The sequence below is a fragment of the Trachurus trachurus genome, assembly GCF_905171665.1.
Source record: "Trachurus trachurus genome assembly, chromosome: 6".
NCBI classification, from domain to species: Eukaryota; Metazoa; Chordata; class Actinopteri; order Carangiformes; family Carangidae; genus Trachurus; species Trachurus trachurus.
In genome coordinates, this window is record NC_139897.1 from 4,867,208 (window position 1) to 4,880,769 (window position 13,562).

The window sequence follows — 13,562 nt, forward strand, 5'->3', positions numbered from 1 at the left end:
TCTTGAATCCACAAAACCTCAGTTTGACGTTGTCCAGTGAATTGGTCCTTGCTGCACTTCTTTCCAATGTATACAGAGAGAGAAAAGGTTATGTGCATATACAAATCTGAATGAGTCATTATGAAGGAGTGTGTTGGAGGTGTAGTCAACCAGAAGTGTACATAGTAACAGCACTTTCAGTCAGTCAGGGAGCAAAGACACTCTTAACAGTGACTATTTGAGCTTAACATTGGGAAGTGAAGCACTTTTATAATGTGAACGTGAATGTGAAGTGGGTGAGGCCTACAGTATCACTACTCACTAGGATAAGGATGCATTTGTGATTTCTACTGAAGGAAATACTTTACACCTTGTTTTGACACTAGTCTTTATTTGAATAAATTGCTGATTGACTGGTTTATATCCCAGAAGCTATCTACAAAGCAGCTAAACACCAAGTCCTCAGGAAAGAGACAGATTTGAAATGATACTTGGTGCAGTACGTAAGTAGAAATGAAAACTTGTTTTCCATCAGAAGTGTGGTACGCACTGAATAAGCATGCAAATAACTCGCTTAAGGCTTTTATGATCAGGCTCAGTTTTTGTGGCTTCATGTGACCCGGCTAAATGTGGGAACAATTAATGTGTTTCTGGCGTCAGCTTCAACTCAATTTGCCAAATAAGCTTATCGGCATAGTGACTGTGGTAAAACAAAAATCACAGTGATAGCAAAACATATTAACTCACACTTCAGCCTGAAATAACAAACAATGGGTTATTGCGTGCCTTCGTTTCACTGTGGTTATTGTTCAGTGCAACATGGGTCACATCAGTGAAAGCTGCTCTCGGACTCACAGAGCAGATAAAGCTACAACTCATTAAAAATAGTATGTCTTTTATCCTGTGTCTCTAGCTCATTGCCAGTCCAAAATATTCCTCTTTCTTCTCAAAGTAGAAGTTGAGTCGTGCCGTGGCATATCTGAGAGGAGAGAAGAGAGAAGAAGAAAGTGATCAGAGAACATCAAGAAAAGACTGTAAGATCTACACATATTATACAAAATGTAGCCTGTTAAAGAATGCAGCATGAAGTATCCAGCCCTACGATCTAGTCTGTTTTCTTTGTTTTCATTAGAAACACTATGCAAATGAATAAATCCTCAGCTACAGTACGACGTTCTCTAACCATCAAGTACAGTACAGTATATCATATGAATAATAGTAAAAATGTGTTGTGTTAAACATAACCTTGTGGTGATTCTAAGGTAAGTAAAAGGACCAAATACATGGATCAATGGACAAGAACATATCAGTCCCTCTGAAAAGTGACCAGACTTGAAAAATCCTATTGAAGTTAATGAGGATGGACACGTTCAAACCATGCACTAATGACCTCTGACCCCAGACTAATGCTTGTTCAGACACTCTTTTAAAAAAAATAATTTACAAACCTAAATCAAATCTAAAATCATTGACTTGTGTCACTATGCCATATGAATTTACGAATCAAAGGATGAGTCTGCATTAAATGTAACATTAGTGTGTTACATCAGAGGAAATCATTTCCATTGTCATAGACATTACACATTGTACTGTGAACATGAGGTCATATTCTAAAATGTTCAGGCAAGTATACTACACAACAACCTCTCCTGTCCATGTCGATGTCTTTTGTTCAAATCAAATGTGGATACACGGAACATTTAAAGTCTCTCTTTTACACTTTTTGTCCTGTTTGTAATGGAGTGTTTCTCAAATTGATCATTACTTACACGAAAATAAAACTCACAGACCAACTAACTGGCCAGATATCCCCCAAAAAACAATGAAGGCTACTCATTAGATTACTACTTGACTACTGTAGCTCATAAGCCACTGATCCATGTCGTGTCTGTTTTCTGTGTCTTGAGAGTTAACTGACAGGTGTAGTTAGGTGAGTAGACGGTGTTGCAAAACAGTAAGTTACTTTGCCGTGGGTCCCACATCCATATAAAATGAGCAGGTCCATGCATTTTTGAATTTGTAAATGGTTTGATTTGGTGACCACTCTTTGACCTTGACAACCACCATCTTGCCCTTTCTTCCATCCACCAACCAAGCAGCAGGAACTCTGGTCCCAGTCTTCCCGTGCCGGGTTACAGAACTGATATATAAAAAACTCAATTATCAGGGAACTCAAATGATTTCTTGTTGAATTTTAACAAGCTGTAACTAACGACAATTCTTGTAGCTTCAAGTTGAGATGATCCTAATGACATCACAATGATGTCATCAGGGGGGGGTCATTTTAACTTGACAAAGCTCATCAATAGTCCCGCACAACACACAGTACCCTGATCTTTTCATGCGTCAAGTTACTGTAGATGTATAATCACAGGCCTGTGAATGCTTCACAAATGTGGAAAATATTCACTGAAAATATTACAATAAAAACTGTCCGATGTGCAATATGAATGATAATTTTCATGCCTGGAGCAGTTCTTTAACTACTTAAAAACATGTTTGATATAACTTATGATGAGCTTTCAGAACATTCACTGAGTCAAGGCAATAATGTGTTTTTTCTAGTGCTCACCTCAGGTCACAGTGGGCCCTGCTTATAGCTCAAGTTGTATTTCTGTTTGCAAAACTTGCATAATGTAGCATCAAACCCTGTTAAATAAAGCTCCGAGTCTGAAAACTGTGCCAAAGTCATTTCAGAACTTAACTGTGAGAAAAGTGATTTTGTATTTGTTCAAACCACATTATCAAAAGCTTCAATAAACCTGATGTCTGAGTACGCTGTTGCCCTTGGCCATTATACTCTACCTTTTGAAATTAAGTGAAGTTTCAAAAGCACAGAAAATGGATGGAATAGAGAGGAGTTTGTCCTTTAATCGGTGCTTTCGTTGAACTCCTTGATTCAGAATAGCTTTTCTCTCACTTATTGCCGGCTGAGACAAAAAGAGAATTCAGACACATGCCTTTTAGCTACCTGTATTCCATCAGTCTGTTCTTACCATGTATCTCTGGGTAAAACCACTCTCTAATTATCGTGTCAGACTTCTGCCTCTGTTGTATGCTCTTTGCAAATTTCCGCAGGAGTTCCTCTTTGTAATTTCCAAACTGTAGCTAATATTTAGATATGGAATACACACCAGTAGCTCAGAAACTTGTTGACAGGGGGTAAAGTATGTATCCAGCTTTAACCATGTCCCCTAGATATTATGTTTTTATACAACTAAGCTGTTAATAAAAATTTGGGGGGATAGAAATCCTGGCAGCAGAACTGGTATGCAATTTTCACTTCTCAAATTGTGGCTTGGCAAACTCACAAGTCTTTTCTCTGGACAGACATAAATTTGAAGGAAACACATGCCGTAGTAAATGATTGACAGTTTTCTCTCATGAAACCTTCTCTCTTTCCCCTGATTGGACAAAAGAAACACCTGCTGGGCTGTGGCTGAGGAAGGTCTCTGGCTGCTGTGCAGATGGAAACGTCAGTGATGATCTTCCACAGTCACTTTCTGTTGATTATGAGGCAAAGGACTAAAGAGAGAAGCACGGTTGAGTATCGACTAACTTTTCACTGCATAATGTCAGGGAATGTTATAGGATGTGAATGTGAAAAATGATTTGGTCACATTAGTGGTTTCAAGTGACTCTGACAACACACAGATTTGTTTTGCAATTGCCCAAATCCTCCATTAAATCCTGTACAGAAGCTCACACCAGCCTCTGTTATTAGCATAGAATAGTTTAAATCTCATTGACTTTTTTTTTCCCCCAAAAAAAAGTTCTCATTGATAGTTTGTTTAACATGGTTTTCCTCCGGGGCCCTGAGAGCTCAATAGACTGCAATGTATATATGAATACTGTATATTCATGCAAATAGACAAACATGCTACCAATTCAGAAAAGATCAACAAAAACAATCCACACACACTACATTACTTCAGTCCTACAACACAGCCTGGGTGTGTCAAACAGACACGTGTTGGTTGGGGTGGGGGCAGAAGACAACCATGAAGACATAACTCTAACCCCAATGGCATGAGTTCAAGTCCCGAGGCTCTTTAAGCTGTATCACCCCAATTCTCTCTTCTTCACTTCTCTCTCTCTCTTAGTGTTGACAGATTCTATATTCTGCTCTTGTTTTTGTTCTACAAGTAGCTTGAGTAATTCCTGCATTGTCTGTTTTTATTGGTCACTATCTGTGATAGCAGAAATGTGTAGGCTATTATAATAATAATAATGTCTATAATTTTTCCTTAATAATTATATGTAAACATGTTTTATTATTCATATAGTAATTTAAATAATATAATTAATGTAATTCAATAATATAATTTGTCTAACAATTTATTTAATTTTTTACACACTGCCTAAATGTGGCAAAAAAATAAAGGCAACCTGATGTTGGTTGTTAAAATACTCATCCTGTGTTTCTCTGCTCAGGATACTGAACTCACCAGAGAAATTCAATAAGAACCAGATCTGATGAACAAAATCAGTATCAGAATCGATAAAACTGAGAGGATTTCCATCCCTTGGTAAAAGTTACATTTGAGGCAATAAATACATAAAATACATAAAATGTGCAACAATAAAAAAGGATTTCATTCATGATGAAGTTTGGATCATTATCATTACACAAACATTACATAATGTATAGATGTTGAGAGTGAGGACAGTGTTCAATGTGCTTTTTGCCTGTTTTCATTTCATATTCTTGCAGAATCAGTGAAGCTGTGCCGTGGACAACAGTGACTGTGAGAGTCTTCCTGGTAGAGGTGTTTAAAACCTGCTGTCAGACACTGGTATACACTTGTTAGTGGTTTGTCAAAGTAAAAAAAAGTCAAATGAGCCTTAAACAAGTCCCAGCCAGGCTGATGACTGTTTAGTGTCCTGCGGGATCACTTCCAATGTGTTGTGATGTTTTCATACAGGTGTATATGTTGTCAAACTGATGAAAATGTTTTGTGAATGTACAGCAGGTTCGTGTATTTGTCTAAATTGCTTTTCATTTGCTCAATGACAAATCCTCACACACATTAAATAAATTACTTTACAATAGCAGAGTAAAAATAAACATCCAAAATCGTTATAAAGATGTTTAGTTAATTGAAATAAAGAGTGAAAAGGGTTTTAGTGTCAGCCTATCCCAAAAGAAAAAGGATTTTGCACTGTTAATCTAATGACCTGTCCCTCCACACCCTTCAGAGGTGAAATTAGATTTGAGTAGAGGCATTTAGAAGAACAGCGGTCCTCACAGACAATCCCATTCACCTCTGTTTCTATTAGAGCCGACACCTAAAACTAGCGTGCTCAACGTTTATCATCATTACAGATGAAACCGAGATGTTTTTCTATTTAGCAGAAGTAGGGGGAGAATGAACTCCCTCCAAAGCAGGTACTCCATTTCACAATGTGCTTTTGTGCACAATTCCCCCCCAATTTTGCAGTCAGTGCTATTCCAAACAGTGGGCCTCCTCCTCATTCATTTCCTCATAATAATGTCTTTGTCAAATAACAGCTTGCCTTGCCAACACGTCCACAAATCTAAACCACTGACTCGCAGACACTTTCAACACATGAATAAAATCATATAAGGAAAGTAAATACACACGGTGGAGGGGGTGGGGGTGGGTGGGGGGGCAGCGCTGCATTCCCCTTGTGGCTCCCTATTGTCACATCTACATCTGGGCCTGGTTAAAGCACAAGGCCCGGGCGACGCCTGTCACTCGCTGGGAAGTCGGCAGAGATTTGGCTCAGGGGGATAACAGTGGGAGGAAGCACACACACACACACTCCACACACACCCACAGACACACATCAGCACATAAACGGTTTAACTCCAAGTTATTATCTCTCATGATAGAAATGTTGTATTGCCATAGAATAAAGCAGCAGTGCAGTGTGGATAATGGAAAGGAAAAAAACTAAACAAATACAAGTGACAAGTAAATTATGGTTAACACTGGATTACTCATTACATTAAACACTAACTCTGTATAATAATCATCACCTCACAAAATTGTACCTACGCAAGCTCCTTCAGCTCCAGCAGTTGTTTTGGTTTCAGTGCTCTCAATAGCAGCAGAAAAATGCAGAAATCAACTACATGACAGCTGTTAGTCAGTAATATCTGTAATTTGACAATGACGCTTTCATTAGCAGAGTCTGATACAGCAACACTGGATGTCTACGTCATTGTTTCCATAGGTTTTTGCCCCTAAAAACCGGGTTGTGTTTCCACGCCGCTCTCAAACGGCGAGGTAGTCTGAATGTAGCAGAAGAGATGAGCTTTAAAAGTAAAACAAAGTAGCATGTGCTTACACATACAGCAGCTAGTTCATGTATGAGTCAAATATCTGAAGCCTGAAATTACATATATATATATACATACATCTGTGTGACCCCTGACTGTGCAGTTTGCATTAGTCAAGTTCCTCGCCACTTTTGTTTTCTCCTTATTCCTTAAGTCTGTCCCTGTTCGTGTGTATTAGGGCCATAGACCTGGTTTTCCTGTGGTTATTGTTGCTCTCATAGCTCATTTCAGTTTAACCCTGTAGATGAAGACATGAAACCTGACCCCCACCCTCCACTCTAGGCCAACCTCAGCCAGCAGCTTAGAGCAGCAGACGTCTAGCAGGCCGACGTGGCCCAGCCAGGGATGAGGAACGTATATGTAAGGGAGGACCGACGGCAACGGGAACAATAGTGCCTCTGTGCCTCGGCACCCCTCCGGATCACATTTCCTCCCAGGTCCAGATCAAAATGAGGCGGGGGCCTCTGTTCATCCTGGCGACTGGGTTGCACTGATCTAGCGACTGGGCAGAGAAAAGCCTCACAGAGGGGAGGGTGCCGTATGTCAATAGTGATTAGGATCACAATCACAACTGTGGCGGGTGCGGGGCACACGGGAGTGAAGAGTGGGGGAGGAGGGAAACATTTTGCCCTCCTGAACTTTATTGTCTGGTTGCTGGTAGTGAGGAATGTCTCCTGGACTCGTTTAAAGACAACTAGTCCCTGTGTGGATCATAATACCCTTCAAAATAAAAGAAATTAATTTCTTTCTTGAAAGTCTTTGTGGACGTTTGGCTTTTCATCTTCCTTTTTTTTTTCCAGCAAAGTGGCTTTCGAGTGAAGAAAAACAGAGAATTTCATGTGTAAATATTTTGTCTCCATTTAGCAGCGACAAGAGGAGTAGAGGCACTGAGCTTGTCTTGACTGTTTTATGCCAGACTCTGAATACACCAAAGTCTTAAAGTCTTTTTAAAAGAAAATCCTGAAATATTTCCACACTCTGGGCTCAAGTCCCTACCCTGATCTTTAATAGCAATTTCTCTAAGAGCCAGTTCTTGGTCAGGCCATCCTAATGAAGATCCTGTTTGTCTAAACACAGAAATAAAATGCTCAGGATGTATTTTCCATTTGTATTTGTGTGCTCTAATAAGGAGGTGCTATGACTTATAATTTTCTTTGGGGCATCATGTGTTTTTCAGAAGTCCATTTTAATATAGTAACCTGCCGATCTGCTGACAGACACAGTGTCATTGAAGGTTAGGAAATGTGATCAAGTGTTCATGCCAAGTGACTCTTGGACTCTGCCAGCTGTGAACACAGAAACACCTCCTCAAAGCTTCAAGCTGCTTCTGACACAGGTACAAACCTTTGGAAGTCAAAGTCAATAGACGAGTACTGTGACTGCAGGATGGCCCAGAGACCCCAGAAGAAGTTGGACGCCTGAAGGAGAAGAAAGAGAACAATAAAACACCGTATCAAAAATACTTTTTGATTTGAAAATTAAGTACTGAACCACGGCGATATAGAATTTACCAAAGGCAGGGCCAGACTTAGAACTGGGCAACGGCTGCAACACTGTTGGACTACACACCAACCAAACTAACATCTGTATAAGCATCAATGACATAATCATGATTTTTATTTGAACAAAGAATTCAGATGTTGCAACTGACTGCAACTTGGTATAATTGCAACATGGATCAGGGGCAGTTGCAACATATTAAAAAAGTATGAGACATTGTCATCACTCTGGCACTTGACTTGTTGCTACCATCCCCTGTTGCAACTCCCTCTACTACCTCCCAACTAATGTGTAATCTTTTCAATCATTTATTATATTTTTATTCATTTGTGTGTGTGTGTGTGTGTGTGTGTGTGTGTGTGTGCGTGCGTGCGTGTCTGATTTATTAAAAGTACAGCTGTAACATTAAACATAATAATGTGCTTGCACGCTCAGTTGATGTTGATGATGTCTTTGTGGAGCAGCAGCGATAATGTGTAACGACCATGCAATTCTCAATTCGCCCCTTTAATCCAATTAAAGCTTCAAAAGCACATGCCCCCCCCCCCCCCTCACAGGGAGGTCACATGGGGGGTGGGGGTCAGATGTCAGCATCCCGCTCCAGAACACGTCAGTGGGGCAAATGCATGCTGACGGAGGCTGAACTGCAGCGGTTTGACTGAATGATAGACTCATTAGCCACACACAGCTCCTGCAGCAGAGGAACAAACAGTGATTGTGTACGGAGAGAGTTCCTGGTGCTGATTAAAGATCACAGGTGCTGCGTGGTCTCACTAATATTCAGCTTTGTTTCTGTGTCATGTTTTGCCACATTCCCCTGGTGCTATAGAGCAGAACTGTAAAACCAGACTCCAGTGACCTCCAGCTGTCGGGTTATAACTGCTCCCATAACTGCTGCTGCCGCTGCTCAGTCAGGATGACAAACTTCTGTATTGAATGGTTCTCTCCTTAATGGCTTTGCTCACTTAGGCTTGCGGACTTCCATGGCTCCATAAATTTCTGTTGTTCTCCACCCTTATTGTAAATCTTCTTGGTAGGACCACTAATAGCAAGTCCTAATAAGATCCAGACAAGCCTCTGTTCTGTGGCCCAGTGATATAATCACATTTTTATTTGATAATCAAATAAAGGGTGGAATGAAATACTTGAAGAGCAATGTGCGGTTTTCCCTTGGCTTCTCTCCCCTCGCTGGCAGATTTTCATCTCTAATCTCTGTCTTTAGCTGGAGAGAGAGATTGAGCATGTTTCTATTATGATTAATAACTGCTCTCCATTAAGAGGGCATTAGTCTAACACTAAGCAGAGGCTGTCGGTGACAGGGAGCCATTGACAAAAACAGATAAGTGACATCACGGAGCTGCAGGCTAGGGCCTCGGGACAGGAGATCCCTGTGGATGTGAGGATGAGTTGTAAAGACCCCGTGGTGTCCTGGCACAGTTGGCCCAGGATTTAAAAGTGGAGAGAGGCAGCTTCACACCACAGAGCTCTGGCATCGGGCCAGCCTTTATCAATGCCACACAGCCGAGCCACACCGCTTCCTCCAGAGCAGACTGGCTCCCTTGATTCCTGGGCTTTCACTATTCATGTGTATCATTAACTGCTGAGACTTCACTATGGTCTTCCTTCAATGTAGGTTGATTATTCCAGGCAAGTGACATGAAAGTGGCACAAAGGAATACAATAGCATTTCATCGAAATCACAAAAGAAGGAAGAAAAAAATGAAATCAAAAAGCATCAGATTGAATTAATAATCACTGCTGTAAATATAATCAACTACTGTATATCCAATGGTTTCACCAGATGTGATGTGAGACAATTTAAAACATCTGTTCACATCTGTACGGTCAAAACACAACGTAGAGGTGGAAGTTTGTGTCACCTTTTTTTTAAAAACAAATTCCACTAGTTTTGGCAGTTAATTCACTGTCAGACAATACCACATCATTACTGTGTATTGTTCAGGTCATGATATTTCATGTGAGCATAAGACACACAGAGAAACAACAGGAGGGACCTTGTTTCTTTTGTCACTTTCACACATGCTTTTTGCCAAAACCAGTCGAGCTGGAAACTTGGCTTGTTGAGTGTCAGTGATCAATTTCTCCCACTTCCCTCAAGTCCTCCTTGGGCCGTTACAGAAAATCTGATTTCAATCAACATGATGTTATCACCCATCCCCCACGCCCCCACATCCCCGGTCACTATACTCCCACACACAAGTTATTCTAAAAAGTAATATGCTTCCTTATCATTTCTGGACTTCTTCAAAAGAAATTGGTCAGACAATTCTACATATTGTGTTGAGCTGTGAAAGCACTTTTAGACGGATGGCCCAGCACCACTTGAGCCACCGAAGAATGGAAATTGTGGTTGTAAGAAAAATAATTTTGGCTCTTTTCTCTTCCATTTTTCCCTGTGGCAGTTTCTAATCAACTCAGACGGAGTCCATCAAACTCCGAGCAGCAGTGGGTCAGCTGCAGATCAGCTTTGTTTTTCTTTGAGGACTTTTTTTTTCTCTTGGTGCTGCTGGAAAAGTGAAATTGTTCAAATGTGTTGGTGAGGTGTTGCCACCCTTCCATTTCAGAGGCCTGCGCAAACACATATGGATGTTGTTGAAATGTGCACACTAATCTCATAATAATGAACTATTTTAGGATAACTCTGAGAAAGGAAATAACTGTTGAGAGATTTGTCACTTTTCAAAGTCTGTCCAAAGTGTTAAGGCGCTACATAATGATGAATTTCAACATTTCAGCAGTCAGGGGGGGGGGGGGGGGGGGGCAGAAACTCACCAGTGAGAATTTGCAGACTTGAATGTGGAGCTGTGTAACTTCTGCCTCTGTAACCGTGACCTCTCGTCCTGTGCTGTGCTTGTAACTCTCCAGATAGGCTGTGAGCCAGTCCCTCTGCAGCTCCTGACTCGGATACAGGTTGTAGTTCACATCATTCACACCTATAACACACACAATTGCACATGTTAGTGAATTCAACACAAAGGCTGAATTGAATCATTCCGTCTGGTTTCATACAGGAAACTGGACACAAAACAGAATTTTTTTTTAAAGGAACAGTATGTAAGAAATCAAAAGCAAATAGTCATAAAATCCTCCTAATATGTCACAGAGACTCAGGAATAATGTTGATATCCACCTGTTTCCGAACGTCAAAAACGTAAGCCGGTTTTGCTCTTCCAGTGGAATTTTTATGTTTACGTTTCCATGGTTTCGGTAGTGGCGGTAAATGCATGTATTTTTTTTTTCAAAGAAAATCTGTAAAACGCATGGATCATCACACCAGCTTTTAACAATGGACACACACAAATTGGCATCCGTGTTAAAAGCCAGCGTTAATAGATCCATGCGTTTACCATAACTATGACAACGACTGAAAACCATGGAAACGTAAACGCACAATTCCACTGGAAATGAAAAAACCAGCTTCCGGTTTTGACCATAGATGACGTTTGGAAACTTGTGGATAACATACTGATCTCACCAACAACACTAGTACAGCCAGAATATTCGCATTAATTTTTGGGGGGTATGCTGAGGGCAGAGGCGGATTAAGGTAGTCATGGGCCCCTAGGCTATTCTTTCTGTGGGGCCCCCTTATGCAGCAGCAGCGGCATATAAAGCAAATAAAGGAAGGTTTGCCAAAGTCGCATTATTGCGACAGGCAGCATTCCTGGTTAAAACAGCCCATATCTTTAAATCTACTGCCCTATATTGTTACTGCTTGGTACCATTAGTTGGCGAACACACTCAGTTTCAATCCTGACGTCATTTGTGGGTATGTTTTTAAGCAAAATATCTGAGAAAAGAAGAGTTTCACTGGAGCGCAGCCACTCCTCTTTCAGGGGCTCCCGCAGCTCGAAGCTGAACAGGAAGGGATCTTCAGGTGTTGAGAAACACTGTGTGTGTGTGTGTGTCCGCGTGGCAGACTCTAAATGTACAGAAAGAAATATTTACACAGAAATATTTTTTCTGTGTAAAATATGTTTCAAATTCAGTTTTACTGAAAGTCACGTAATCCAATGTGGCTGCCACCTGGTGACGTTACAATATGCAAATTAGATGAGTAAATTTACTCATATCACAAACTTTAGGTCATTATGAATATTTTTCTCATTTACACCATAGATTTATCCCTCACCACTTGCAAGCTACAGCCTTGTGAAATCTTGAAATCCAAACTTAATATTTTCCTAAATAAACTCTGGGGCCTAGAGGGTTAAAAAGATGAATTTAAGAAAATAAGTAAAAGTCAAGAAATTGGTCTCAGACCTCACAGGATGTCTGTGTGTGTCTGTTCATTCAGTTGTAAGCAGTGTGTGTGATTTGGTGTTTGCACTAGAGTGTTTTGGGGGCCACAAACAAGATCATGTTTAGGGCCACCAAAATCCTAGGGCAGGCCCTGTATGAAGGACGCGTGTGTGAATAACTGAACCAATAGCCTAATAGGACTAGAGAACAAGGAGGCACTGCAAACGGATTTGATTTGGATATGTTTCTCTAAGAGACTTTCTATTCTTGCATATTTGTCTTCCCTATTGTTTAGTGACAGTAGGGTTTAAAAAAAAAAAAACATGACGTGACGGTGGGATTTAAACATTAGCGCGAGTAAGGACGGCAGCTGAAAAAAAAAAGGACGGCAGCGGGAGCAGCGCTACAAGAAAGGTAGAACACGTTCTCTGGGAACATGAGGAGCAAAAACACATCCTTCACATCATAACACTGAGGTGCACAGTGTTTCTGCCCCCCCGCCCTGCCGAATGAACGGGCAATTGAAAAAAAAAAAAAAAGGCATGTAGCCTAACCAGCTCTTTACCAACCTACAACAACAATATCCTTCTACAAATGAACGATCGCCCCCGTATAATCGTGTAACTTCGGCTAATCATGATTTAACTCACTCTCAGTGGCCATCAGAGACTGATCCCAGTCCGTTTTGGCCCATATGGATCTCAGTTTATAGGCTAGTTGTTGGTCTCTTTTTTTCTTTCTCCCACCTTGCGCTCTGCTGTCGGGGCTCGCTGTTTTTTCTATAACATTGCGGCTCCGTGACCACATAATCTGACCAATCCCGGGGCCCCTCCACACGTGGGGCCCCTAGGCTGCAGCCTAGGTCAGCCTGTGCATTAATCCGCGCCTGGCTGAGGGGAAACAACGCGCTGCTGTGTTTTGAATTTGACTGCAGCAACAATTCTTACATACGGCTCCTTTAAATCAAGGTTGTGACTGCTTTGTTGTGACGTCACAAAGTCACATTAAGTCCTGACGGCTGGTTTTTTAGGCTCACTTTCTGAAAACAGGCTGTGTGCATTTCTCTGTGGACCGAGGCTTTGATATTTTCACAGAATTATTAGAGCCTGGACCTGCTTTATAATCAAAGAAGACGTTGTCATCACTTCATACAATATGGGGCCTTAAAGGATTTGACGACACACGACAAAGCTAATTTTCAGTCGTGACAGTCTGATCAGTTACAGTCACTTGGAAACGGTCAGTGTTGACATGAAAGCTGAGATGATATGTTTAATCACCACAGTCTCAAAGTGTTAAAGTGATGATTGTTCTTCAAACGTACAAATTGACCCTGTCAGACGTCATTGTGACACAGCTGGTACATCAAAGCCTCCATTATCACCCCGCACACTACATAATAGAATTCATGAAGACAGCAATTTCTCTTGGCAGCGTCGGGGAGGGAGAACATAGTTTCATGGTTCATATTTGTGGACAGATAAAATAATATTCCAGTTGAAGAGACAGCACC

At 41.0% G+C, this 13,562-nt stretch overlaps 1 protein-coding gene across 1 annotated transcript in view; it reads right to left on the reverse strand.

The window, feature by feature from the left end:
* Nucleotides 1–350: 350 nt before the first annotated feature.
* The window catches only part of LOC310987780 (ethanolamine kinase 1), a 28,419-nt gene continuing 15,207 nt past the window's right edge, over nucleotides 351–13,562 (reverse strand). The window contains exons 6-8 of the mRNA XM_083974205.1: nucleotides 10,580–10,740; nucleotides 7,631–7,704; nucleotides 351–958 (exon numbers count right to left, since the gene is read on the reverse strand). Of these exons, the coding sequence (XP_083830331.1) occupies nucleotides 889–958; nucleotides 7,631–7,704; nucleotides 10,580–10,740 (305 nt within the window). The 3' untranslated portion in view covers nucleotides 351–888. The remainder of the gene's footprint in view (nucleotides 959–7,630; nucleotides 7,705–10,579; nucleotides 10,741–13,562) is intronic.